General features: G+C 37.7%; 1 protein-coding gene across 1 annotated transcript; it reads left to right on the forward strand.

Moving 5' to 3' along the window:
• The first annotated feature begins 781 nt into the window (after positions 1 to 781).
• On the forward strand, positions 782 to 3,510 carry LOC109082407 (transcription and mRNA export factor ENY2). Its single transcript, XM_042772947.1, has 5 exons — positions 782 to 942; positions 1,216 to 1,289; positions 1,690 to 1,760; positions 1,846 to 1,920; positions 3,275 to 3,510. Exons 2-5 carry the CDS (start codon positions 1,222 to 1,224, stop codon positions 3,346 to 3,348), a joined length of 288 nt encoding a protein of 95 aa, XP_042628881.1. The 5' UTR covers positions 782 to 942; positions 1,216 to 1,221; the 3' UTR covers positions 3,349 to 3,510.
• The last annotated feature ends 23,090 nt before the right edge of the window (positions 3,511 to 26,600 follow it).

The raw sequence follows: 26,600 nt of genomic DNA on the forward strand, positions 1-26,600 counted from the left end.
AATTATTATTCCACTGCAGCTTCTCTCCCAAACAAGGTGCATGGAAGCAGAAAACCAAAAAGACTGCACGCAGGCCAAGTGTACATAAAATGTACTTAGTACATAATTTATGAGCAAAGCATAATAAATTTATATATCTTTTTTTTTTCAAGAGACACATAAATCCTTGACTGACATCACATGGTGTTCTTGTACATTCTTATTCTCAAATAATCTTTACCTGAGATGAAAAGCAGACGCTTGTGAATTTTGTGTTGCATTCTCTATGACACATCGCCACCTTGTGGTGCAGGACACCTTCATAAATATGGAGAAAAACGTAAATCGTAATGTTGTATCAATGAATTTAATATTATATAAAATTACAGTAAGCATTTTCTAGCCTTCAGAAAAGTTTACCTGACGTTCTTGCGTAATAACTGTGGTATCTGTAGTAGCCTACTGTTAACCAGAGCAGGCCTAAAACCATTGCTCCAAGTGCCTTATAAGATTAATGTAATGAAAATTAATCGATGAATAGATTTACCCTTATTAGATTAATTGAATAGTACGAATCTACACCATGTATTTCAAAATGCAATCTAGTTAAAACATTGTATATTTTCGTAAGGACAGTTTCGGTCTTCCTCTACATATATTTGGATAACTGTGGCGTATTTTTAACCACAAGCACGCTATTTCAACGACTATTAAAAATATATAAGAGTAGTAGAAAAATCATATTAAGACCCGCGTCTTCTTTGCTTTACTGTACATCTAGCAAGCTAAGAACGCCATTCAATGTAATTGCGTAGGAACCATTAAATTGGAAGGAACCTTCCGCCGGTGAGCGTGTTTCTGTGGGGAAGTTAAACGGTGTGCGGAACGGCCGGCTACAAACAACAGCAGAGAGAGCCACATACAAGCCGATTAGAACATTATGCGTATTTTCATCAGTATTTGGTATGTTTGTTACAAAATCACCTCATATTAAATGATAATTGCAACAACGTTAACTTGATATGGCAGTACTTTTATGGGCCATAAAAACATAATTACTTGTGCTCGCATTTTTGGTTAAAAATTATTTTTCCACAAAGTCCAGCCGGTTGTCGGTCTTGTTTGTTCATGTTCAATTTAAAAATGAGGAGTGAATATTGTGTTTTTATGTATGTGGCACTGGCAGTACGAGCTCGAAATTACGTCGCATTTAATCGCTCTCGATTCTTATTTCAGATTAATATGAGTAAAGAATCACAAATGAGGGCCGCCATTAACCAGAAGTTAATTGAGATGGGTGAGAGGGAGAGGTAAGTGTCTATAATCCTGATTCATGAACTGTGTCTTAAAACCTAGAAAGTTCCCTGCTTATGCAACATTTTTGGGAAAGTCCCAAACCTTAGTGATTTGCCTTCCTTGAGACATTTCTGGAATGTATGAAATCTTAAGACGTTTGAAAAAATGGTTTAGTCATTTTTAGAAGTATGCAGAGCTCTGGAGTATTTGATTGGCTACAATTGTGTTTTTCACAAATTATTTAAAAAGTCATGTGTAGAAAAGAGAAAAAATATCTAGCATCATATGCACAGTGTTCAAAAATGCTGTCTAGGTAGGGTATTCACTACATTTTAAGACGCATCCCATGAGTGCATGCTACATTTCATTTATGAAACACATTGTCTTTGGTTTTTTTTTTTTTTTTTTTTTTAGGTTAAAGGAGTTGCTTCGAGCCAAGCTCATCGAGTGTGGCTGGAGAGATCAGGTCAAAGCCCTCTGCAAAGGTAAAAACACCAGTCCGATCGATCTCAAAGCATTGCATACACTTCACTGGTTGATTTGTGAAGAAGTATCATTGGTTGTTTGCAGAAGTGATCAAGGAAAAAGGTTTAGAGAATGTTACCGTCGAAGACTTGGTCGCTGGAGTAACTCCCAAAGGAAGAGGTAGGTGGTTCTTAATCGTAAATCCCTTATGATTTTTATATTGAAACTATTTGGGTGTTAAAGGGATAGTTCACCCAAAATTGAAAATGTGTAGTTTATCTGCTTACCCCTAAGGCATCCAAGATGAAGGTGACTTTATTTCTTCAGTAGAACACAAACAAAGATTTTTTTAACTCAAACCGTTGCAGTCTGTCAGTCATATAATGTAAGTGGATGGGTATCACGGCTTTGAGAGTAAAAAAAAAAACATACACAAACAAAACCAAATTAAACCCTGCGGCTCATGACGATGCATAGATGAGTAAAGACACAAAACGATTCGGTCTGTGCAAGAAACTGAACAGTATTTATACTGTTTTTTACTTCTGATTTTCACAATGTCCGAACTGTCCTGAATACGTTCTCAACAGCCAGCGCCTGACGCGTCGTCTTGCTTTATGGCGGATTGCAGACTTATAAGTGCATTACCGCCACCTATCTCTCAAGTGGACCATTAACACACTCTCTGCAACCTCAGTTAGAGTGTCAGTGGTCCACTTGAGAGATAGGTGGCGTATATCAGGATATCAATGTATCGTCACGAGTAGTCATCGACTAATATATCGCCAAGGCCTCATAAGTTTTTCTGCTTGGCTGATGTGTTAGAGGTGGAACTTTTATTTTGACGGCGCTGAGAACGGCAGCCCCTGAACACACAGTGCTCACAGATCTTGTAAAGTGTGCATTTTTAATCCTGCATGATCGCGTGTTCCCTGTTGGTTACAGTGTTTACTTCCTTTTTAATTATATTTTTATTAAATATTTATTTATTTGTGAAAAAATACTTTGTCATCTAAAGTATAAGTATGTATATTTTACACATTTTTTAATCCATTGTCAAATAAATGTAAAGTGTCTTAAATAGTAATTAAGAAAAATGTAAAATTATATAAGCTGTCGGCCCCCCTGCTTTCCAAGATATCGGCATAAGCTGTCAAAAAAACAATATCGGTCGACCACTAGTCACGAGCCACAGGGTTTAATCTGGTTTTGTGTGTGTATGTTTTTTTTTTTACTCTCAAAGCCGTGATTCCCATTCACTTCCATTATTTGACTGACATACTGCACCGGTTTGAGTTAAAAATCTTTGTTTGTGTTCAACTGAAGAAACAAAGTCACCTACACGTTGGATGCCCTGGGGGTAAACAGATAAACTACAAATTTTCATTTTTGGGTGAGCTATCCCTTTAACAAGGATCGTCAAAAATAAAATGGCTTAGAATTTTTTTAATATGCATTTATTTTGTGAGTGATCAACATCACAGCAACACAGAAAAAGCATGATCATCATTAATAACACTCTTGTGTTCCTCAGCCCTGGTGCCTGACAGTGTAAAGAAGGAGCTGCTGCAGAGAATAAAAGCCTTTCTCTCCCAGCACTCGACATGATGCTCAACATATCTGAGAATACTCTGAGTATCTGTCATTTTTGTATTGACTTTATGCCAATAGCTATGCCAGAATGCTATAAGTTGAACTGTTTCGTGGTGTGATTTCACTCTTCATTGTGTATTTTTGTTACTGCCAATAAAGGTTGATCATGTTTGTACATATTTTGGACAGCTTGAATCCTTTAAGTATTTAATGTATATCTCTGTATTGAATTACTGTATTTAGTGTTTTTCCAAATGCCAGTCTAGTACAGTATACAGAAACACTCATTTTTCAGTGCTTTTACCAACACACCATTGCCCTCTGCTGGGCAAGTCTAGATACCTAATGATAAATCTCTAATTACAAAATCTGTCATGTTTGGATTTTCAATTTCTATGAATTTTCCTGGGGGGAAAAAGAGCTTTTCACAATGATACCATAGAAGAATGTTTCAGTGAAAAGCTCTTAAAAAGAATGATTTCATTCTTTCTATTTTTTATTTTTTTTAAATCGTAAAACTACCAACAAACCAAACATAACACTGATTTCAACTTATTCAGTCCAAAATCCTTTAATGCCAGTCTGTATATATCGTTGTATTCCTCAACTGTAAGTCACTTTGGATAAAAGCATCTGCAAAATTAATAAATATTAACTGAATTAGAATTTCAGTTCCTGTTTTAAGTATAAACTCAACACAGATTAAAAATAATGTTGTCTTATTAATATCAAAACCAAGTCCTACCAATTGTACTGGTCTATTAAAGCCAAACTCTTTATCACAACTTATATTTTAAGTATTCCAATATTGTATTTTAATTCTGATATTTTCATCAAATTATGTTCAAGTATCATTTTGACATCCAAACTGTGTGCATTCTACTAAAATCTCTCCTATAAAAAATAAAAAAGGATGTTATATTGGCATGATGAAAACTGAAACCTCTTGAATTTTTCCAAGTGGAACACAGTCTGGAAATGTCATAATGTTTTTGTTTTTGTTCGAAATTTAAAATGACAAATTGTATAACCCTGATTTTGAAATTTCACAGAGCACACTAACCACAAAAGAAAATTTCAAACCTAGAGCTAATTTGTAACAATTTTAGTTTTGTCGTAAAACCAAGAACAGACATAAAATATGTATCAGATTTCTAGGGTTCAGCTTTCCCAGGGTGTATGCTAAAATAGGATGAATTCTTTTGCCTAAATTTATGAGACTGAACACAGGGCTTCAGCTCTTATGGAGTTTACAGTTCAAGTCTACATCTGCATGGGTGTGCTTCTCACTCTCTTTGAGCATGAATAGGAAAAAATTGGCAGAGTTCTGCTTCAGGACTGAGCAGGTTTAAGCGTATTTACACCCTGTTGTGCCTCCAGGGAACTGTTTTCCACCAGCTAATGAGACTCTAGAGCAAGGACCACTCTGTTATTTCTGGCATGTGCCTGCTGGTCAAGCAGGCATCATTCTTTCTCTCTCTCCCTTATTTCTTCTCTCAGTAGTCCATTGCAAATTACAAATAAGAGGAAATACATCATTCCCTTTAATTTAAGAGCCAAGGCAATGTCTGCCAAAGTTAACACAAGGCAATCTTAGGTAATGATCAGTGAATGTGTATGAAGTTTCATTGAGTATGACTTCACATTTCTCTTGTTTATCCCACGACAGCAACATTTTAAATCCACTGCAGCTATGGAAGGAATGTTGTGGAAGTGCAGATTTATTTGCACAATCAGAATCCGCTGTAATTGAAATATATGAAGGTGAATCTCAGCAGGTTAAACTAAAACAATAATAATAATAATAATAATAAGTTTTGTTACTTGAAATAAAGTATTTAAAAAAATTAAGCCAGTTACTACTGCAACATTTTTCATTTTTGAATGTACTAAAATGACAAAAAAAGACAAAACCCCACAAAATTACTAAAACTTTAAGTAGTATTAAAATGAAACAGATATAAAAGTAATTCAAAATATGGAAAAAATACTAATAATAATACAGGATCGCAATGATTTAAGTCTGTCTAGAGCAGGGTTCCTCAACAGTTGGCCGCGGGCCGGAGAGAAAAATGTTTGGCCCGGGCTAATTTCAAATAATGTAGCATGAAAATTCAAATGCAGCATCAGAAAGCTACATTAACTTACATTGTGTCTACCGAACGCGAGGGGCGCGGCGCGACGCAACAAAATACAAAATACAATAGAATAGTGATGCTGACTGGATGCTGCGCAGCGCGGCGCGACAAATCCCCGACAGAAAACTGCTGACTCGTTCTATTTATGACGTGCTGACACAAAGTTCAAATGATTTGCAATGCTTTGTCACGTCCAGTTTAGATATACGATGTGACAGCAAAAACATAGCAAATGTGATAAGATACTTTTTATCGCGTCACGTCTGGTTGGGACACACGGTGTTACAGTTTGATCCCCCCAAAAAATATAAGTATAAATATATTAATGCTAACAGATCTAATAATTGAATCAGCAATTAGGGAAAATGGAGAGAAGAGATCCAGTCTGGAGATTAGCAGGAACAGTTGATTTGCATGACAGACGTGAGATCCAGATTTCCAAAAGGTTTGAGTTCCAAACCTTAATGTTTTCTTTTTTTCTGTGGAATAGATGTGTCTGGTTTGATTTTGACCCCATTCACTTTCATTGCATGGACAAAAACTACTGAATCATTCTTCATGAAACAAAAAAGAAGATAAGTCATATTGATTTTGAATGATATAAGGGTAAGTAAATGATAACAGAAAGCTCATTTTCGGATGAACTATGCCTTTAGTTAAAAGAAGAGTTCAACCCAAAAAAAAAGAAAATTAGCTGATAATTTACTCAAACTCAGGTCTTCCAAGATGTAGATGAGTTTGTTTCTTCATTGGAACATATTTGGAGAAATTTAACTTTACTTGATCACCAATGGATCCTCTGCAGTTAATGGGTGCCATCAGAATGAGAGTCCAAACAGCTGATAAAAACATCACAATAATCCACAAGTAATCCATATGACTCCAGTCCATCAATTAATGTCTTGTGAAGTAAAAAGCTATGTGTTTGCAAGAAACAAATCCATCAAGGCATTTTAAATTTAAACTTTTCTCCTGGCCAAAATACCAGTCCACAACCCTATAAAAACGCTTCCTCCAGTGTAAACGTCCTCACTGTTGTACTCTCACATCAAAATCCACCAACACGTTTGTTTAGTACTTGGACTATTTTCACTTAGAAATGGTTCTTGATCTGTGCATATTTCTCTCCTGATTCTGACAAGACAACTGTTTCACTGGAGAAAGCAATATTATGGATAAAGGACTCGTATTTTAGTTTGAAGTTAATTGATAGACTGATGTTGTTTGGATTACTTGTGGCTCATACTGATGGCACCCATTCACTCCAGACAATCCATTGATGAACAAGTGATGTAATGCTAAATTTCTCCCAGTTTTTCCCAATGAAGAGACAAACTACACCTTGGATGGCTGGAGGGTATATGTACTGTACATTTTCAGCAAATTTTCAGTTTTGGGTGAACTATTCCTTTAATCAAGTGCACTGAACTGACTTGAACTGAATAATGACTATTGTCTTTGTAGAGCTGCTTTACAGCGAAAATTGTCTCATAATTTGATTAAGTTTGCATCATTGATTCTGTTTCCTGTTTATTACTGCGAAGCTGCTTTGAAACAAGTATTGCTATATAAATAAAGGTGACTTGACTTGACTTTAACAGGTGGCAGTAAATAATCTAATTGAGCTGTCATCTCCTCACATCTAAAACATTTCAGTGAGAAATACCTACAGCGTAGCAGGGATCAGCTGGTTTCTTGCTGTGTCCAATGCAGCAAAAGAGAAAAAGAGGTCAGTAAACACAAAGCAGACATTGTTTATACTGTTTTGAACGTAAGGCCACTTATTGTCCTGGCTTAATTTGCCGTTCCCCACCTTTGAAGTTTGCTACACATTTATATATTTCCTGACTCTAAAGCCTCAACTGCGAGTTTTTACCCACCACCGCTGCAATTGGATAGCGCATTTCCATGTGGGGCTCTCTTGGGCCCTCCTCTTATGATAGGAAACACAAGCAGAGATCATTTCTCTGGCAGACGGGGCTGCAGAGAGGCCCCCGAGTGGGCCAGACACTGCTGCAGGGGCTTCTGGCACACCCTGGCAGCAGAATGGTTTCAGTTAAGAATTTCAGTAATCACTTTTAGGAGCGTAATATATAGCTGACCTTTGGCAGCAACACACGACCCCCACTCCCCCGGCGATTTGATCAAAGGAGGCGGCAGTGGCTGTGCAAACACTGCTATCAGTGAACTCCAATGGATTTACTGCCTGTTTCTTCTCTCTTGTCTCGGCCCAGGTTGTGTCGCTGATACACAGAGGGAGAAGGGTTTCATCTTACAGGATCTCGCCCTCCCCGCTTGAATTTACAGCCCCGATCGGGACCCCACCAACGACACCTCAGCCATCCTGAGCCGTCCGCCTCTCTCATCAACCCCAGTGGTTTACTTGTGGGAACTTGGAACACACATGTGCTGCTGCACAGCCCACACACTTAATGCTAGGTTAAAGAGGAAGAATCCCAACAGGAAAAGAGAGAAAAAGAACAAGAATGAGAGAGAGGGGAAAAGAACAGCCGTTAATCATGTCTTGAAGAGCCCCGCTGCAGGAGGGAGAGAGAGTGCATGACCTGTGTATCACAGCAACTGGCCAGCCCAAAAGCTGGCATGGAACCAGGTGTTATGCAATACACTCATAACACAAAGAACTTCATTAACTACACGACTGAGAGATGAACAAGGGCGTATGACTCTCAGACAGTTATGTTTACATCCACGTGTGTTTACAAAGATGCCTTTGCAGTTTCAAGTGCAATAGTTTTCAGCATATTCTTTTTACATTTTAACCTTTTAGGGCATATATGGAATTAAAAAAAAAATTATTACATAACTTGTAGTTAGTGGTTTATTGGGCCAATAACTATTTTTTATTATGCTATTTTTAATTCTGCACTGATTTATATTATTTACACTGAAATAAAAGGCCTCTCACACTCAACTATATCTTTTTAAATGAAAATATGTGATGTTACTCAAATGTAGTGATGCTCACTAATAAAATGCATTAGTATAACAAAACAATACCAAAAGAGACATACCATTTTTAATAAAAGAAAATAATAACATTTCTGTGCCTTCCTTTGCAATATTGTGATTGATTTACATTAAATATTAAAAAAGTGTATGATATGTGAAACATTATAAATGTAAATACCTGTAAATATCTATCAATGCAGAACTGAAAGTTATAATAGGCATCTTTAATAGGCATCTTAACTGCATTTTGAGTCATTATATCTAATGACTCAAAATGCAGTTAAGATGCCTATTAAAGGGTTAATGCAATTCTGAATTTTAGATTTTGAACATGTGTTTAGAGCACAAAAGATATGAGAGGACTATTTATCAGTCATCTTAGTTATCACTATGACACTCTTATTGAAGCCATTATGACCATTATCAAAGTCTGCTACCAAGTGAAGTTATTTCACTGCATGTAACATTAACGCACAATTAAAACTTAAATTAGAAATCAAAAACTTTATTTCTGCTGCTTTCCAATTCTGTAAACAATTACTAATAACAATTATTGTATGCATGTAAAAGATTTGAGGAAATTAAAATACAAGATCAAAACATTTTATCTGTCCTGTCAGTTTCTTATCTTGGCACAGCAGCAGTTCTTAATGCCACTGGGCTGTCCGGCATAATTTAGTTGAACTGCACTATAAATATTCCAGTGGGCAAAATATGAGCACCAACCATGAAAGGAAAGATTAAAGCCACTGCCTCATTTTTGCTCTGCTTTTGTTTGGTGATAAAAAAAAAACAAAATTCTTCTGATGTCGTCAAATGTTTTTCTTAGGAGATTTTATAAGTTCATTTTCGGATGTCTTAGTACCATCTGTTGTGTTTAAATTCCACACTAAAATGTGTAACAGTAAATCAAAAGAGCAATAATACATATTAGCCACCTGGGGGCGTGGCAACACCAGAGTCTTCCCAGATCAGTGTTACCGATAGGCCAAACCCCACTGACAACAAAAGCACAGCAGCAGATGGAGAATAAAGCAGTTGGCATTGATAAAAAAGTGATGGGGCAATGGACTTAACCAGTAAGATGACTCAAACCCAAACCGAGAATGTTTGCATGCTTGGAAAATATCAACAGGTGGGCCATTTAATAACATTTGGTATAATGGCATGAATGATAAAGATACATAAAAAACCCCATTCCCCAGGTCATGCTTGTTTATTGGTTGACATGACCGGGAGTGTTTATTTGACTCATTTCATTACAATGTGCACAGTGTCATTAAAAGTCCACAGGATGTCCTGTGTTTTTATGAGCTTCTTGGGCAAAATGGGGGAAAAAAGGGAACTGCTTCCTGATTCTACCACGAGAGTGTAACCACCTAAGGTTATGACCATCCTGGAAAAACAGCAGGAAAAAAGAAACAAAGTAGCTTTCGTGTTGATTCACTTTCCTTCCCAGAGGACACATCTAAAACCAACAACAAAACAAACTGACAAGCCTTTTTTATGAAGTTGACCAAACAATGGGAAAGCACACATATTTCTAATGAAACTAATCTTCTGTAATGATGCTAAGGTCAGAGTAATTATTAGCTAGCTTACATGTATACTACCAAAGAATAAAGTATGTAACAGCATTCCTGTTGGTAAAGAAGAATTGTTTCCTGCTCGTCTTTCCTGTGTCAGCCTTGCTGATAAGCAGCGGTGTTTGGTCGGTAAACTAGAGTCAAGGTGTCTGCAATAAAGCGCTTACGAAGGTGTGAAGGTTTTACAACTTTGTGTGAGGTCATCTGTGCTGTGCAATGGGGAAAAACATGCAACATTGTTACGGTAACACTGCAGGAACACAGCTTGTTTGGTACGCAGGTGCCAGGCGTGTGGTAAGAGTGATTCACCTTCCTCCTCGTTGAACTCTTCTGACTTAATTAGTCTATTCGACTTCACAGCTGTGAAAGAGCATGTCCCTAGCCAAGAAAAACAATAAAGCAATTACACCAATGATGCATCATGTGCAGTGCATAGAAAAAGCAGCTCTGGTGCTTGCAGAAAACCAATTCAACTCATTTTAGCTCTGTTGACCTGGATATAAGCAAGTTTATTGGCCCTCTGCTTCTTGCTGCACTTTAACTGACATCTGGTTGACATCAATTAAAGTTATGTATTTTATGCAGATTTTACTTTAAGATTAAATACTTTCTACCTCTGATATGGAGATCGGAAGACAACTGTGCACTCTCAAATATAAAGGTTCTTTATTTTTTAAGTTTAATTTCACAAAAGGTTCTTTGTAGTGGGAAAAAGTTATTTTGATTTTTAAAATGATCTTCAGACTTAAAAAAAAAAAAAAAAAAAAAAAAACCTTTTCACTGAAAGGTTCTTTGGGGAACCAAAAATTATTATTTTATGGCATTGCTACAACCCCCCTTTTGGAACTTTTTTTTTTTTTTTAAGTGTTGGGCCCGTGGCAGGGTTCGCTCCAGGTTTGATACCACTAGAGTTGCAGTTAATGCTGGGAGCAGCTGAGACTCATGTGGCTGGCCAGGTTCTCCACAACCCAGAAAGACTGAGCCACCCGCCAGCCCCCACTTAGCCCACATTCCAGGTTCATTCCCAAAGCTTTGGTCTTGCTGATGAGGGCAACGTGAAGTACTGTAAATTCAAGGCCATATGTCAGCAAATGAGCACACATGCGCTCCACATCCCCACTCTGCCTACAGTTCACCATTCTAACATACAGAAATTCACATACACCTGATATCAAGCTTGCACACGCCCTTTTCCCCAGACTGCCATCAGAGTGATCCAAACACAGCTGTCAAAACTCCACCACTTCCAGTGTAGCAGAGGTGAGACAGGCGGGGTGAGCAAAAAGGGGAGCATGCATCAGCGTTATGTCATGGATAACATTTGAAATGACTCCTAGGACCTCTCTGCAGGCCTGGGACCCACCTTGCCGGGGCCTCTCTCCCAGCCCATCACGATCAGCAGCCCAGGGTCCAGCTTCACCCTGCTCGCCTCACATATGTTGTCGGGCTGTTTGTGCACTGCTGAATTAAATTTGCATACATGTTCTGAGTTGCAGACTTTCTTAAGAAAACCTTCTGCAATCAAAGAGAATAGATGCATTTGTGAAAATTTATATGGGTGTTTCTTCAACTATGGCCACTTTTTTTTAGCCCTGTGGGCAAACACATTTTTCTATGTGTAAGTGTATATGTCCTACTGTTGTTAAAATTATTAATTTAGATTAATAAAATATAAAGAATTTAAAATGCATTAAAAATTTTGCAATACTGGTTAAGAAGTAGCAATACTAGTAAAAAAAAAATCTAAAACCATTTAAATTTGACAAATTTCTAAAACAGAAATGTTTCTTTTAATAATATATATCTCCTGGGACAACAGCCATATACAGTAATAGCATAGCAAAGTCCATATCGCCACATGCTTTAAATGTTTTGTTTTAGTACAGACAATTTACTGTTTGTTATGTCTTCAACGAGTCTTTTAAGAGAACTGAATTGCCCACTGTATATTTTGTTGCACACGTACATACACGCACACACACAGACAGCCTGGGTTCATCAGGAACTACTAGAGGAAATGAATGAATTTAATGCTTGTGCAATAACAAAAAGCTCCTCAGACTTGTCAAAAGTTGGACTGAATATGCAATTATCTACTACAGCAGTGAACCAAGGACGAGGTTGGTTTCTCAAGGTCACATTGACACTAAATCGTAATATTCATAACCTATACTCCATATGGTTGTGATAACATTTGGACCTTGCTTCCACTTCCAGTTAATCAGAGTGTATCAACACAGAAAGTTCCTGCAAGTGACTGCCTTGTTGTGCAACTGTGGCCTCAGAGTTAAATCTCTCCCATAAATTATCAGTTCCTTCTTTAGGTCAGCGACATAAGTCTAATCTCAAGTTATGTTCCAGGAAGTTCTCCGGAAAGCTTTGTAACCCGGAGAAGCTCCTGAGAACTACGCTTCATATTTTTTGGACAGTGTTTTTAAATGTTCTGAGGTTGTTTGATGGCTTGTCTCAAAAGTAGCCCTTAATCCCGCTCTATCCTGTTCTCTTAAACGAGGCGCAAGGAATGCGTCAACCTCTTTAGTCCCGCTGCTATGCAGGTGAGCAACAAGACAAGGGATTAGCTTTCAAACTCGCACTCAATTTTATCACATCCACATGGAGATCAAATCCACCCCTTGGGACTTCATCCTTGCGACAGTCACCACTGCATTTAAGTGATAAGTGGCCCAAATCTGAGGTGTTCTCATCTAAAGCTCTGTACTTTTCCGAGTCTCTTGGAAGCCTTGCAAACTCAATGAGGTCAAGCACCTCTTTATGCCCCTGTGTGATTAGCTGCAAGCTTGGCTGATGAGCTGGCATTCTCCTGACAGTATTGGATGGCTAGCGTTCAAGGGAAATGTGCTTTTCTCATGTTAGCTTTGGTGCAAGGAAACTGTGTGGTTTCATAATTTCAAGATTATTATGGAGATCTTCAGTTCCCCTACCACATTAAGTGGTTGTGGTGCACACTCAGGTCCGCTGAGACCATAGAAACATACACAGTGGTTTAGCACTGGGCAAACGCCAAGACAAATGGCTGCTTCAGGTGAAAACAAACCTTGGCCACAGCTAGCGAGCTTTTTTTTTTTTTCTGTTCCATCGGAGGGTGTTTCTTTCTGGAACGTTCTTACTTGAGCTCCTCCACCCTGTAGCACACTCAGGGCCTGTGAATTCATCAAAATGAGGAATTAATGTTGAAATGCCACTCCGCGAAAGAAACGGTTTCACAGGTGCTCGAGCATTTAAAGTGAACAAGCTCTTCAAAGCCACTCCGCTGCACTCTTTGTGACATTAGATGATGTAAACTTGCAGAAACCGAGTGAAGATTTGTCAACTATAAAATACGACTTCAGAGGGTTAAAAAAAAGAAATGGAAATTTCACATCCACATTTCCCCCTCGCAACCTCGTAGTCTCCATTGCTCCTGGCATTCGTGTACAACTGGCCATATCTGGCGTAAGGCCACAATAAAAGTATTGGCTATACCCCAAGCTGTCATAAATCCTTAGTTGGGAATTTTACCTCTGCTATTTCACAGGGTCATTTCCCTGTGCGTGGGTTAATATGCAAATATTTATATTCACGAACAGCCATTTCATGTTATGGCCTATTATGGCAACAGCCAATAAGATGAGGCCTTATATCGTTTCTAGGTCAAAAATAAATAAACAAAACCACAAAAACTTTAGCTGGATATTACTTACTTATTTTTCTATACTTCTTAAGTGTTAAAGGGACAGCCAAAATAAAAAGTTCTGACATCATTTACTCACCCTCATGTTATTCCAAACTCGTATGACTTTCTTCCATAGAACATAAAAGAAGATGCTTTCCAGAGCTGTCTTTGTCAGAAACAACACTGGACCCCATTGACTTCCATTGTATGGACAGACAAAAAAGCTGAAAAATATACAAATATTTTCTTTTGTATTCCACAGAATCAGAAATGTTTGGAATGACATGAGGATGGTGACACATTTTCATTTTTTTGTTGAACTATATTATACTATAGGTGTAGTGGGTTAATCCTGTTAATAATTACAGACCTCACTCAAAACCAACCAGTCTGATTGGATGAACCAAGAATATTTGATTCAAGCTCACTATTGTACAGTCTCAGGAAATGACATCAACTCACAGCATAAGTGTTGTTGTTTATCCGTCAGGTTCTGCATGGGACTCAGAGTAGTCACCTGTGGCACACCTGAGGGGAGTATGTTGAAGAGGTTAAGTGGCGTCAATTAAGAGAACAATTGGTTTAGTCACACTATTGAGAGCCTAAGTCTTACTGAATGCAAAAAAGACCCTGAAGGACCACAGCCAAGGATTTCAGGCATTCACTCAATCTGAACAGCCAGCCCCCCTACAGACCAATGGAATACCAGCTTGGGGGCTAAGGGAGCAGCACTGTCCCGCTGGGGGTGGATGATTTGCACTGTGATTTAATGCGAATGAAATGGCCTTAGCTGTAACTTAACCTCCTTTCAACGAGGGCAATAAACAGTCAGTCTTTCAGCACCAGCTCATACGAAGCTCAGAGAAGGCATCATGGGAAAGAGTGCCAAATCAATGCCGGTCACACTGCTGACTGCCATCCACTTATTGTGATTTTTTTTTCAGAGATCTAAATGTCTAACTGGCAGTCAAGAATCCATCTGAAAGGAGAGGCTGAGAAGGGTATCAAGAAAAGAAGGTTAGAAAACTAATTGGTTCTTTATTCAACTTGCACAAAAGCCCTTACTGGATTCTTAATCTTTTCAGATATATGTAGCTCCATGTATACAGTTTGTTGAATTAATCGTCAGATCTGCTTATAGCGAGAAATCCACATCACATGCAGAGGAGACCCTTGGGCGAACACTTGCTGGCATTCCTGAAGGTCACGTAACATTACACAAGTCATATGCAACACTTCGTTCATTTAGACAAGTGCCAATGTGCACCGAAAGTTCGTATAGCGTTGCAGGTGGACCTCATTAACATTTGGCCTGGCGAATTTCTGCACGGCCCAGAGAGGAAGGGGCCTGATATGAAATAATATCAGCACGTGCATAGATTTAAAGACACACTTTCATTGCTCTCATAAGGGTCATATGGAGCCAAATGGGCTATTAATTGACCAGCGTGTGCTCCGTTATTTCACAGCGAATGAACTTGGGCAAAAGCTTATAATTTTCATGGTGCCTTAAAGTTTGAAAAGAGAAAGTTACTGGCTTTTTTTGACCGATTTTCTGTCATCTGGAATGTACTTTATATGTCCAACAGATTTACTTGCACTTGTTTCCGTTTTGCATAATATTATTGTTGCGTAAGGAATGCCTGTTTATAATGGCTCTGCTGTATTAGTCCCACATCTATATGTTTATGCCATAACTAAATCAAAATTATAACATGTTGTGTCCTTGCCAGCACATATGGGAATGATATTAGCCAAACCTAACAATTTACGTCTGTTTATCATGTTCACAGCTATTAATTAAAGGAATAGTTCACCTAAAATGGAAAATTTGTCATTTACTCACCCTCACTGTTCAAATCAAACACAAGATTATATAAGTTAGAGTTATATAATGAAAGTGAATGAAGAATGGGGCTGTTAAGCTTCAAAAGGGATGCAGTGGTGCTTCCTGCACCATTGAGTGAATCAGTCATGAACAAATCATTCAGAGTTATTTAAAATACAACAACAAAGCCATTTAAGTTAGAAATGACATAAGGGTGAATAAATGATTTTTATTTATTTATTTATTTATTTTTTAGATGAACTGTCCCTTTAAGTGAGTTTTTTATATCTAGCTTTTTTCCTGCTTCCACTTTTTGGTTCTCTTTCTTATTCATATATATATTCACAAGCACACATGCACAAATAAGACCAAATGTCCACTGGGATTTTTGCAATCCTACTTTCCCTAAAACATAACTGTCAATTGCAGCAGTCTGACACTCGTATGCAGTGTACAGGAAACAGTACACCTCTCCAAATGACCTGATTCCCAACGTTTCTTCTAGACTAATTATTTCCAGTTGTAATTGGAATAACTTTCTTTTTAATAACCCAGCAGGATCACAGCTCTCCTGTTTGTCTGACACGGCTCATAAACACTCTCCACCTGGTTGGAAGGAAGCCTTTGCATAGGGTATCAAAACATAAATAAAAATCATGCTTGATGTGACATCCCTCGTGTTCATTCTGCAGACAGATTCATGTTGGATAGGGTTTCCCTCCCTCCTGCCTGACTAGCCCTGGCTGCTTGATTGACTGTGATGGGCTTTTTACACGCCACACGTGTTGTTTCGATTCTTCGCCTGGGCTGCATCGTCAGTCTTTTCAACACTTTTTTTTCTATTTGGCTGTGTGTGCAACTACCTCCCTCAGGGTTTATAAGATAATCATATTTTTTTTATATAAAACCAAACTGCGAGCTTGTTTCTTTGGAAACTCTGTTAGTAGTCTGTTGTCAGATAACCGCCTCTCCGTTGGAAAAACCATGACTTGAATTAAGTTTGGGAGGTAATAATTTGTGTACTGTGCTGAGTGGAACAGCTTCATGTTGCTAATTGAATTGTGCTTCTGTTACATCCGGAGCAGCTTCTTTTGTTCAACAAGAGAATATCACCTAAGTCAAAACCACAAGCCAAAAGATACATTACATTTTTTGCATATATAATTCCATTTCACAAATCTAACCAGGCTTGATTGATTCTCCATATTCAGAATCCAGTAGTCAGTTGTCTACAAATGATTAAAACAGAGTCAAACAAACAAGTCAAAAACGAGTCTCTTGTATTCAACATTTTAACTTGAGTCCACATGTGAACACATACACACACACTTTGCAACTAGCAGTAGCATGGCCAGGCCTATAGGGGGCAGTGTATGCTTTTAACAGCCTCCAGTCAGGTAAGACCCATATTGGTCAGAGAGACCACAATGGCCACATACTTTCCACTCCACCACTTCAGCGACTCCTGCTCAATTACCATTCCTTTCCGTCCGTTCTTCCCTGCCCTAACGCAGCCATTACAGCCACTACTTAGTAGGACCCTTAAGTATTTAGAAACACCTAGCTTCAACTAGGCCAAGAGGCATTTGAAGGACACTAATGTAGGGGGCCTGAGCCCTAATATAAACAACATTTATCACATAAAAGTCCTGGTCGGCCCATTAGGCAGACTTGAAGAGCAGGCAGTCCTGCCTCCGATCCCTAATGGAACTGCTTTATTTAGCCAGGCTGTTCTTTGCACCTAACCATCTCCATGCTTCCTACATGCCAGTTTGGGCTTTTTGGTCATCTTATCTTGATCGTTCATTTCATTGAATAGAAATCATGCTTGATGTGACATCCCTCATGTTCATTCTGCAGACAGATTCATGTTGCCTGACTGGCCCTGGCTGCCTGATTGACTGTGATGGGCTTTTTTGTTTCTTTGTGTGAAATTTCTTTCTTTTAGTCACAAATGTGGTAATCTTGAATTTAGAGTTGTGATCCTTTGCTAGAAACAGTCATGTTTGGAAATCTGAGCTTCTCCTTCAGAAAGTGTTGACATACAGTGTCACAAACTCTAAATTATCATAGAGGCTACAAAACTTTCTGTACTTGTCCTTTTGAGACACCATTACACTTAATGTTATGCTCTAACTATCTCGCGACATGACAGTTTACAATGATCAGTTGAAGTTTCAAAGCAGCTGTTTAAACACATAGTCCAGTTGATTGTGAAATTCTGTGAAATTTGCTATTGAGCATGTAATTTACAACATCCAAGAGAACAGTGCTGGACACAGGTTCAGATTTGACAAATTTATTAGCCCTGGATACACACAGGACAGTTAAAATCTTGTATGGGGCTATCTATCTAATCTATCTGTACTATGAAAAAATAACATTAAATCTGGACATTTATTTGTTATTATTACAGCTTATATCAGAAAGTGATTTGCAGAGTTGTCACCTTAGTGAGGCACTGGATTTCATCAGGCTGTCAGCACACACGCACACACATACAGTTGGTGTAACTAAGACTACCAAACAAAAAGTGTTACTCATACAAACTGGAGGAAAACTTGAGCTAATGAGGCTTTTGACCAGTATTTAATTGTCTTTATGTTGAAATTGTTTCCACATCTGTAGGGACAAGGGACACAGAAGGATATATTTTTGTAATTTGAGGTTCACTTTTTTTATGAATAGCAATTGAATTGAATGTTTTAAGCTTCAAAAGGATGCAAAAGCACCATACAGTACAAATTTCATAAAAGTGGTGTGTATGATATTCCAGCTGAAGCAATATACAGCTTTGTGTCACATACAGGCATTATTAACTAATAATCCAGAATCAATGAATAAGCTATTTCTTATCTCTAGAACTTATTCAGACAGATTCAAGAACAAATCATTCATGCCGGTTTTGTGCATTTAATCATGATTCATTGAAAATATCACACTCAAAAGAACACATTGTCATCATTACTCATTTTATGAACTATCATTAACTCTCTAAAAAGAGTTAGGGCTACAATTTCAGTCATAAAAAGCTATTGTATATTGTGTACAAGTATTTTTACAATACGTTACATGGTGCTTTCGAACCATGGGAGAATTTCAGTCATACATAAAGCAAGCAAATAATAACAATTTCTATTTCTAACTGAACTATTCCTTTAATTACCAACCACTTAACACCAATCATTTTTTCTGTTCTTTTTTTCTGTTATCTAGCTTTCTTTGTGCTGCTTCTACTAAGCCTTTCTGATACCTGTTTCCTGACTCAGACCAGGGAAATACCTTGTGTTTGCCAGTGAGTGACACAACATTACATGGGATTTCCACAGTGCATCGAGTCACCTGGGTTAAAGCCTGTAGTACCATTCTGTGACCCCTTCCCCGGCCAGTCACATCAGAGATTAAAGGTGAACAAGAGGGCAAATCGGCTATCAAGTCAGAAACACTGACCGTCAACTTTGTACTGTTTCTGTTCTCTCCTCCGTGCACAAACACTCTCACATAGACACACAATCTCTAACACACATGGGCTCAAAGGTATACACAATCCACCTTCTTAAAACGGGGTCACAGCCCACCGCAAGCAAAAGAATGAATGAGGATACATAACTTCAAAAGCCATTACCACTCTGAAATCAGCTTATTGCTTCACAGTGACTTGCTCTTGCTAAAATACACTTGGACAGAAACAAATTTAATCTCCTTTAAGTAAGAAGAAAAAAGTTGTGGGGTTTCACACTGTTTATTCAGAGAATATTTCTGGAGGTAAATTTCTGTTAGGCACAAACTTTAAAGTTTTGACTACAGAGGACCAAGAATTAAAAGTATCCTGCTTACAGTGGTGCATGTTGTCACAGTTTATGAGGTAAGTTGTCAATGAATTCTAACACAATTTTACAGATTTTTCAGTTAACTTTAAACAATTTGGGCACAAAAACAAACAAACTTATTAACTAAACACCAAATATAAAAAGTAATATACAAGATATTATATGAAATAAAACTATATAAATCAATAGTTTTGGCCAATAGATATTGAAATAATAAAATAAAATAAAATAAAATAAAATAAAATAAAATAAAATAAAATAGATATAATATTGTAAATAAAATGGCAAAGTATGAAATATATGTATGCTAGTATAGTTTTATTGTGTTCATTAGTTCACCTAAGAAAACAAAAAATTGATGTTAGGATTTCAGTTTTGTGCTCTAAAGCAACACTGCTATAAAAACACATTTGTGTAATTGGACTTTTGACTTACAGTTACTGACATATAGTCTTTATGAAAACATCTTGATGTAACAACTAAATCCATTCCCCTATATCCAAAAATAAAAATAACGTGCAAATAATTTCAATAATTCCGCAGTTTGAAGTTCATAAGGCTAAACCGATTTAAATATTTACAACCTGGAATGGCAAAGACGGCAGAATTTAGTTTTTCGACTGCCCCAAAAATATGACTCGACCAGTAGGTCTATCAGTATGAACTCAATAAAAAATAGCTTTGACCTCTCGCCTGTCTCCACTAGAGAAAAAAGATCTACAATTTTTTTTTCTTTATTAGATAACTTCAGCTGGTGTCTTTGAAGTCCAGCCATATGAGATGAATGTGTATGCTTAACATTACTTGCATTTTCAATTTCAGTATGAAAGGTGTTCCTATTTACTGTTTGTATAAAATGTGGCCTTTTAAACCGGGCAATAAAACAAGTTTTATGGTGGCATTACCAAAACCCCCACAGGGAGAATGCTGCATTTGCTTTCTAAATGAAGCTTGCTGGAGATTTGGTGCAGGTTTGCTGACTCAGAATAATATACCAAGTTAACCCTGGACTGCTGTTCTATATGGGGTCAGGCTGACATGTATTTATTTATAAATTATAAATATTTGAAATATAAATATTTATTTATAAATTTATGAGACAGATGGTTTTTTAAGATCTGAATACACAGTAGATTGATCTGTGCTGTAATTATAATATGAAAAATAAAATAATATGAAACTAAATAAAGTGTGTGTGTGTGTGTGTGTGTGTGTGTGTATATATATATACATACATATATATATATATATATATATATATATATATATATATATATATATATATATATATATATGTATGAAGTTTTTGATTATTATTACCAAATTTTCACAGACATACTCATGAGTGTTTGTCTATATTTATTTTTATATTATATAATTTATGATTATTAGTACATATACAATTTAAGTTGACATAAAGTTGTCCACATAAGTTTACATACCCCTTGAAGAATATGCAATATGTTCATAATTTTCACAAAATAAGAGGGCATTTTATTTTTATATTTAGTACTGTCTTGAATAAGCTATTTCACATAACAGATGTTTACCAAATTTTACAGCCCCTGGCTCTTAATGCATCGTGTTGCCTTCTTGAGCAACACTTTCATATATATATATATATATATATATATATATATATATATATATATATATATATATATATATATATATACATATATATGAGATAAATCATAAGGGATTCTGCCATCAAATGCCCTATTATAGGTCTTTTCAGGCAAATTTAAGAATTAGGACACAGAAAATGACTTAAACATTGAATACATAAAAAGTAATATACAAAATATTATATGAAATAAAATTATCAAATAAAAATAAAATAAAATGTGACAACATTTTAGTCCTTAGCTTGAAAACAACACTGCTAGAGAAAACAAATTTGCGTAATTGGACATTTGACATACAGTTACTGACACATAGCTCTTTTGACAACATTCATAAGGTTAAATCCCATCTTAGGCTCATTGGAAAAAACATACCTCTTAACTAATATGAAAATAAATAAAGACAAACACACATGACCTGCAGTACATCAATGAAAATTTGGTTCAGTATGTGTTTCAAAGCAGAAACCAGCATCTATGTAAAATGATGCTTGATATCTCAATCGTTTTAGCTGCTAAATATGCCATAGCCATCAACTGATGACACCTTGGGCAACATTTAATGATGGCAACTTTAAGACCTAATGGTTTTAACCTCTAGCTAGTCGTGCGCTGAAGAGAGAAAGTGAGCCACATGCTTTGAGAGCATGCTAGTTGGATTAGCGACCATTAGAGTCAAACCCCTCCGCAAGCACCACAGAGCGGCTGTGGTACACTGACCTAATCAAGCTTTAGGTCACTGGCTCAGATCAGTTCCAGAGCGAGTGACAGAGAAAAGAGAGAGAGAGTGAGTTTGTGTACGCGAGAAAGAGGGAGGCTAATCCTTTATCTCTTTGTGTAATAAGTTGTAAGACATGACCCCATAAACCAATCTCTCCTCCTAAACATCTTTTCTTCTCTTGAGACCTTTCTGACATCCAGCGATTGTTAGTAAACACTAATGAACCGCTAACCCCAACAGCGCGCTTCCTCTCAACCTAATCCAAGCTTGCACAATGACCCCCACCCCAACAAACCCTTCAAACTCGCCCCTCCTGTACAGAGATGGGGCGCTATGATAAGCCGTGCTGGAATTCCTGTCTGGGTGTTCTTGTGAGAGACCTGGGTGGCAATGAGGAGCCGATAAAAATCACTCAGCACTGGACTCAGTAGTCACCCCATGCAGTTTCTTTTTCCTTATTCATCCTATTTTGACTTTTCCTCCCTCTGATTCCACAAGATTTAAATGGAATTAGGGAAACTGAACTTTTCACCCAGTCTATAAAAAAATGCACAAAAATGCCATTGGGTTCACCGTGTCTTATTCTCATTAATACTTGAGTGAGATTAAAGTTACAGCATGAAAAATGCAAGCTCACAAAATCCTTTTTCTTAGAAACATTACAAGGATTATCTAAAGGTCATATTTACTCACAACACAACTTGTTATTGTTACAGTATGAATAAGAACTAAATGCACTACAGTCTCCCACTCACCCATACAAGAACTCAAATGCATCTTTTCCTTAGCACTCTAATCTTTTTAAGACTCATGTTGCAAGCATAGTGGATTTCAGAGAATAAACAAACCATCCTGACAAAAATCCTGTATTTGCAAGGCAAGACTAGTACAGCATTTTCTTCAAATAGAAAGGAATAATAGAGTAAATGATTGTGAAAGTCCTTTTTTGCCTAAAAGTTGGCAATTATGACCTTATGTCTTCACAACTTTATTTCGCACAGTTGTGACTTTATATCTTCTAACTGACTTTATGAACCAAATTACCAAAAAGTCACCTTTTTTGAGATTTAATGTCATAATTTGGAAATAAAAACTTGCAATTGTGAATTTTGCAGTCGGAATTTGTTTCAGAATGTTGTTACTGAGTGATTTAAAGTCACATTTCAAGATTGAATCACATTTTGAATTTATATTTCACAATGTAACTTATTGCTAGATTTTCACATTGTGAAATATACATTTACAAATGAGATCTTGAAATGTAAATCTAAATCTCACAATTGCGAAGTTGTAAAAATAAAAATAAAAATAAAAAATAAATAGAGTGAGATTTAAGGTCCAGATTGGTATATTTAAAGTCACATTGTGAAATATAAAATTGCAATTTGACTTTAAATCTTGCAGTTTCAACTTTATATCTCACACTGATTTTATTTCTTGTGCTAAACTGTGTCTCAAAATGACCTTTTTTATGCTTTTACTTTGAGGTTGAATGGGCTTCCATTAGAGGGAAAATGAGGGTGAGTTTATATTCACTGTGGTCTGCGTGGCCACATGGCAAGTGTGCCCCAGGAGAAGTTAATTATGAAGTGGGACCCTGACCGGTTGACAGCTCTCTTTGTTTAGCTTCTAGTCAAACTTTTGAGCAGCCAGACACAAATGCCATTTATGAGTACTTTACTTTCTTTTATAAACAAAATGCAGAGACATCTTATATTCAGTTAAGAAAAGAAATTGATACAACCTTTGGGCATTTGCAGCACACACTGACCCCCCTGTGCTAGATTCCAGGGTTCATGCACTCTGCCTTAAAAAAAGGAAGAAAAATCTATTTATTTAGTTATTCTGATCATTATTGTGCTGTTGCATCTTTAGCAGGATATCAGAATACACCAAATAAACTAGAGGATTTCTTTGTATTTATTAATAATTATTATTATTTTATTTAAAATGTTTATAATCACATACAGATGTCAATGTGATCATGAACTGGAGAGTTTATTCCAGTCACAACTGTGTATACAAAAATATGAATTATGAAAACATGTGTTAAATGTTTGACTTCATGTAAGTCCATCTAGGCCAACATTTTAATGGTTATAAATGTCAGCGTAACCCAACCTGGTTCATTCCCCACAAGCTTATTCTACAGGGTACAGTGTGAATGAATCACAATGAATCAAATGAGTATTACAACCATAGTAAATACATTATATCAATAGATGATGGCAATATAAATCATAACTTGCCACAATCATTAACCATATAGGAGAGACTGGGGCTAGTTGTCACACAAGGAAATCAGTAAATACTATGTTTTCAGTCAAAAGTCCAATTACAAAAATGCTTTTCTTCAGTACTGCTTTTGTACATCATTTTGTATATTTTGTATACAAGATGAAACTAATTATGTTAATAAATAAATGTGACATGGTAAAAACTATTTAGTAATTAGCAATCAATCAATCAGTTTATTTATTTGCTTTTATTTATTTGGTTTTACCTTTTATTTGAATTTTACATTTTAAAATATTACAGTTACCAAGGCATTTTATTCTCTGCAGCCTTCGGCACAGCAATCAAAACCTACTGAAATTAAAGTTTAAATGATATTAAAGTACACAGAACATATCAGTAATGCTCATTTTGTCCATTTTCAAAATTAAAACCTGACCCTTAGAAATATACACTGGAGTAAAATATGTGACAACCTGCCTCAGTGTTTGTGGGCCTAAGGATTCAGTCTTCCATTCACCACCAAGGCTTTGCCTCTGACAGAAACTGCACATACTCATAATGTCATGTACCTCTGCTATATGTTGTGAAGCAGATGACAGTTTTAATGAAGTGGCACAAACCGCAGCTGTGTCCGCAAGCCCATAATCAAGTGGCCTGTGAACCTTTTGGGTGCTCTTTCCACCCTTGCGTTCCTGGTTTGGGCTCGTGTGATGGGGCCAAGGTGGCTGGTGGAGGGCATGACACCTGGAGCCCTCACAAGTGTGGAGAGAAAGTGTGAAACCGGTGCGGTGCGCCGGTCAAATAAAAAAAAATCCATGATTACGGCAATGGTTACAAGTGTACACGCAATTAACTTGGTCCACTCCCCTACGCAGATGGATTGTAAAAGAGGCTCAGCGGGGAAGGAGAACTCTTTAATTATGCTCACAATAATATATGAACGTAATCTCAATGAAAATGCACTAAATCACAGAGGCGGCCTTTGTAAGCGCTCTGCGAGAGTTACTGATATGCTTTGTGTATATTTTATGAGCCCAGTTTGGGTCAAGCTTTATTTAAGCATGAGTGAGGAATGATTCCATGGTGTTTGCAGTGCCAGAGGAAACGGGTGGTAACATTTGTGGAATGTAATCATTTTCTGGTGTGAATAGCTTTGATGCAATTAAAAAAAAATGTTGCTGAACATTTTGTAAAATCTTTTTGTAATATTTAGGTGCAATGGACATGAAAAGGCCTTTAAACATATCCATTTGTTACAGTTTTTCTCAGTCGCTTTGGTGCATTTTGGAACTAAATCAGAAATTAAATTCTCAAAACTTGTTCAACATCCACATCATCTAGTCAGTTGTGCACATCATAAAAGCAGTTTCTTATTCTTTTAAACAAGTTGCGATTGCTTTGGTACATTCATGCAATTGATTATGTACATTTGTCTGCAGTTTCCTAGATTATCAGCTGCTAATGTCATGTTGCTCAAAATGTGTTATATAGTTCCCTTTCAGTCAGTCAGTCACGTCAGTGACCGACGAATTGGGATATCACTTCGATAGACCAATCTACTTCGAGTGTAAACTAAATGAGCCAATGCACATTGGCATGCAATTATTGCATCCAGCTGCCGCTAATCACAGCGTGAGTATAATAAGGCAGCAGGTGCAATGCATACCAGCTTTTTGCTTCAGAGCTGAGTGTTAGTATCGTTCTGCTCAAACTGTGTCTAGCTGTGAACTATGAGTTCAGCACACTCTCGGATGCTTCGTGTGTTGGCGAGACGGCGCTTCAGCGGTGGTCGTTCCCGAGTCGAGTGGGTTACGCACTTCAGGCTGCACTACACCCTGTCGTGTTGCAAGTGGCCAATTCCCCAGTGCGCCTCAGCACTAAAAGAGCATTTCCTAAAGAGCAAATTTCTCTAAAAGAGCTTCACGGGTGCGTCTTTGTAAAGACGATGGATCGTCCTTTTAAGGAAGCCATTTCACCCGTGCGTTACTGGGTGCAGTCGTTACCTGGCAACGGGTGATGGTCACAATCGCTGCCTCACGTGTCTGGGCATCAAGCACGCTGAGGTGGTTTTCGTGGATGAGTCATGTTCCCAGTGCGGGAAGATGACCATCTCGGAGCTGTGAACCAGGCTCCGCTACTTTCAGGGGGAGGAGTCCCGTTGCCGCGATCTGGGGCTCGTTCTGGTGGCTGATAGATGAGAACCACTTCCAGCAGTAGCGCAGGTGGTTTGAGGATTACAGTGGTGGCAAACCCCGCAGGGAGACCATCACTCCACTTGAAACTCCGATCCAGTGGAGCAACCCACGGAACGCGCTGGGCCCTCTTCAAAGAGGGTCCCCCTGACCCCCCTGACCAGATGTCAATCTCAGCATCGGAGGGAGAGCTGTCTGAAGAAGATTCACCCGTCCGCCGGCCACAGGGCCCCAGCCTGCTCGTCGCCGAGTGCGGCCCCCCTGTGTCCACCCCCGCTCTCGCGCCACATCCGCATTGCAATTGGCGCCATAGAGTGGGCTACTCCACCCATCCTGACTGCGGTCAAACCTGGCCGTGAGCGGAAGAGCAAGAGGCCCTGGGACGGGTGACCCAGAGAGCGGTAGTTGCTTTCTGGGGGATGGTGAAGGCACCTCTCCCTGCCCTGGAGGAGGGCCGGGTGGAGAA

This window comes from Cyprinus carpio, chromosome A16 (genome assembly GCF_018340385.1).
Source record: "Cyprinus carpio isolate SPL01 chromosome A16, ASM1834038v1, whole genome shotgun sequence".
Taxonomy (NCBI): Eukaryota; Metazoa; Chordata; class Actinopteri; order Cypriniformes; family Cyprinidae; genus Cyprinus; species Cyprinus carpio.

Excerpts from the sequence above, each read along its gene's own strand:
- LOC109082407 (XM_042772947.1), top strand. The coding sequence starts at position 1,222 with ATGAGTAAAGAATCACAAATGAGGGCCGCCATTAACCAGAAGTTAATT. Across the intron at positions 1,290-1,689 it reads GAGATGGGTGAGAGGGAGAG|GTTAAAGGAGTTGCTTCGAG; the intron begins GTAAGTGTCTAT and ends TTTTTTTTTTAG. Across the intron at positions 1,761-1,845 it reads GGTCAAAGCCCTCTGCAAAG|AAGTGATCAAGGAAAAAGGT; the intron begins GTAAAAACACCA and ends GGTTGTTTGCAG.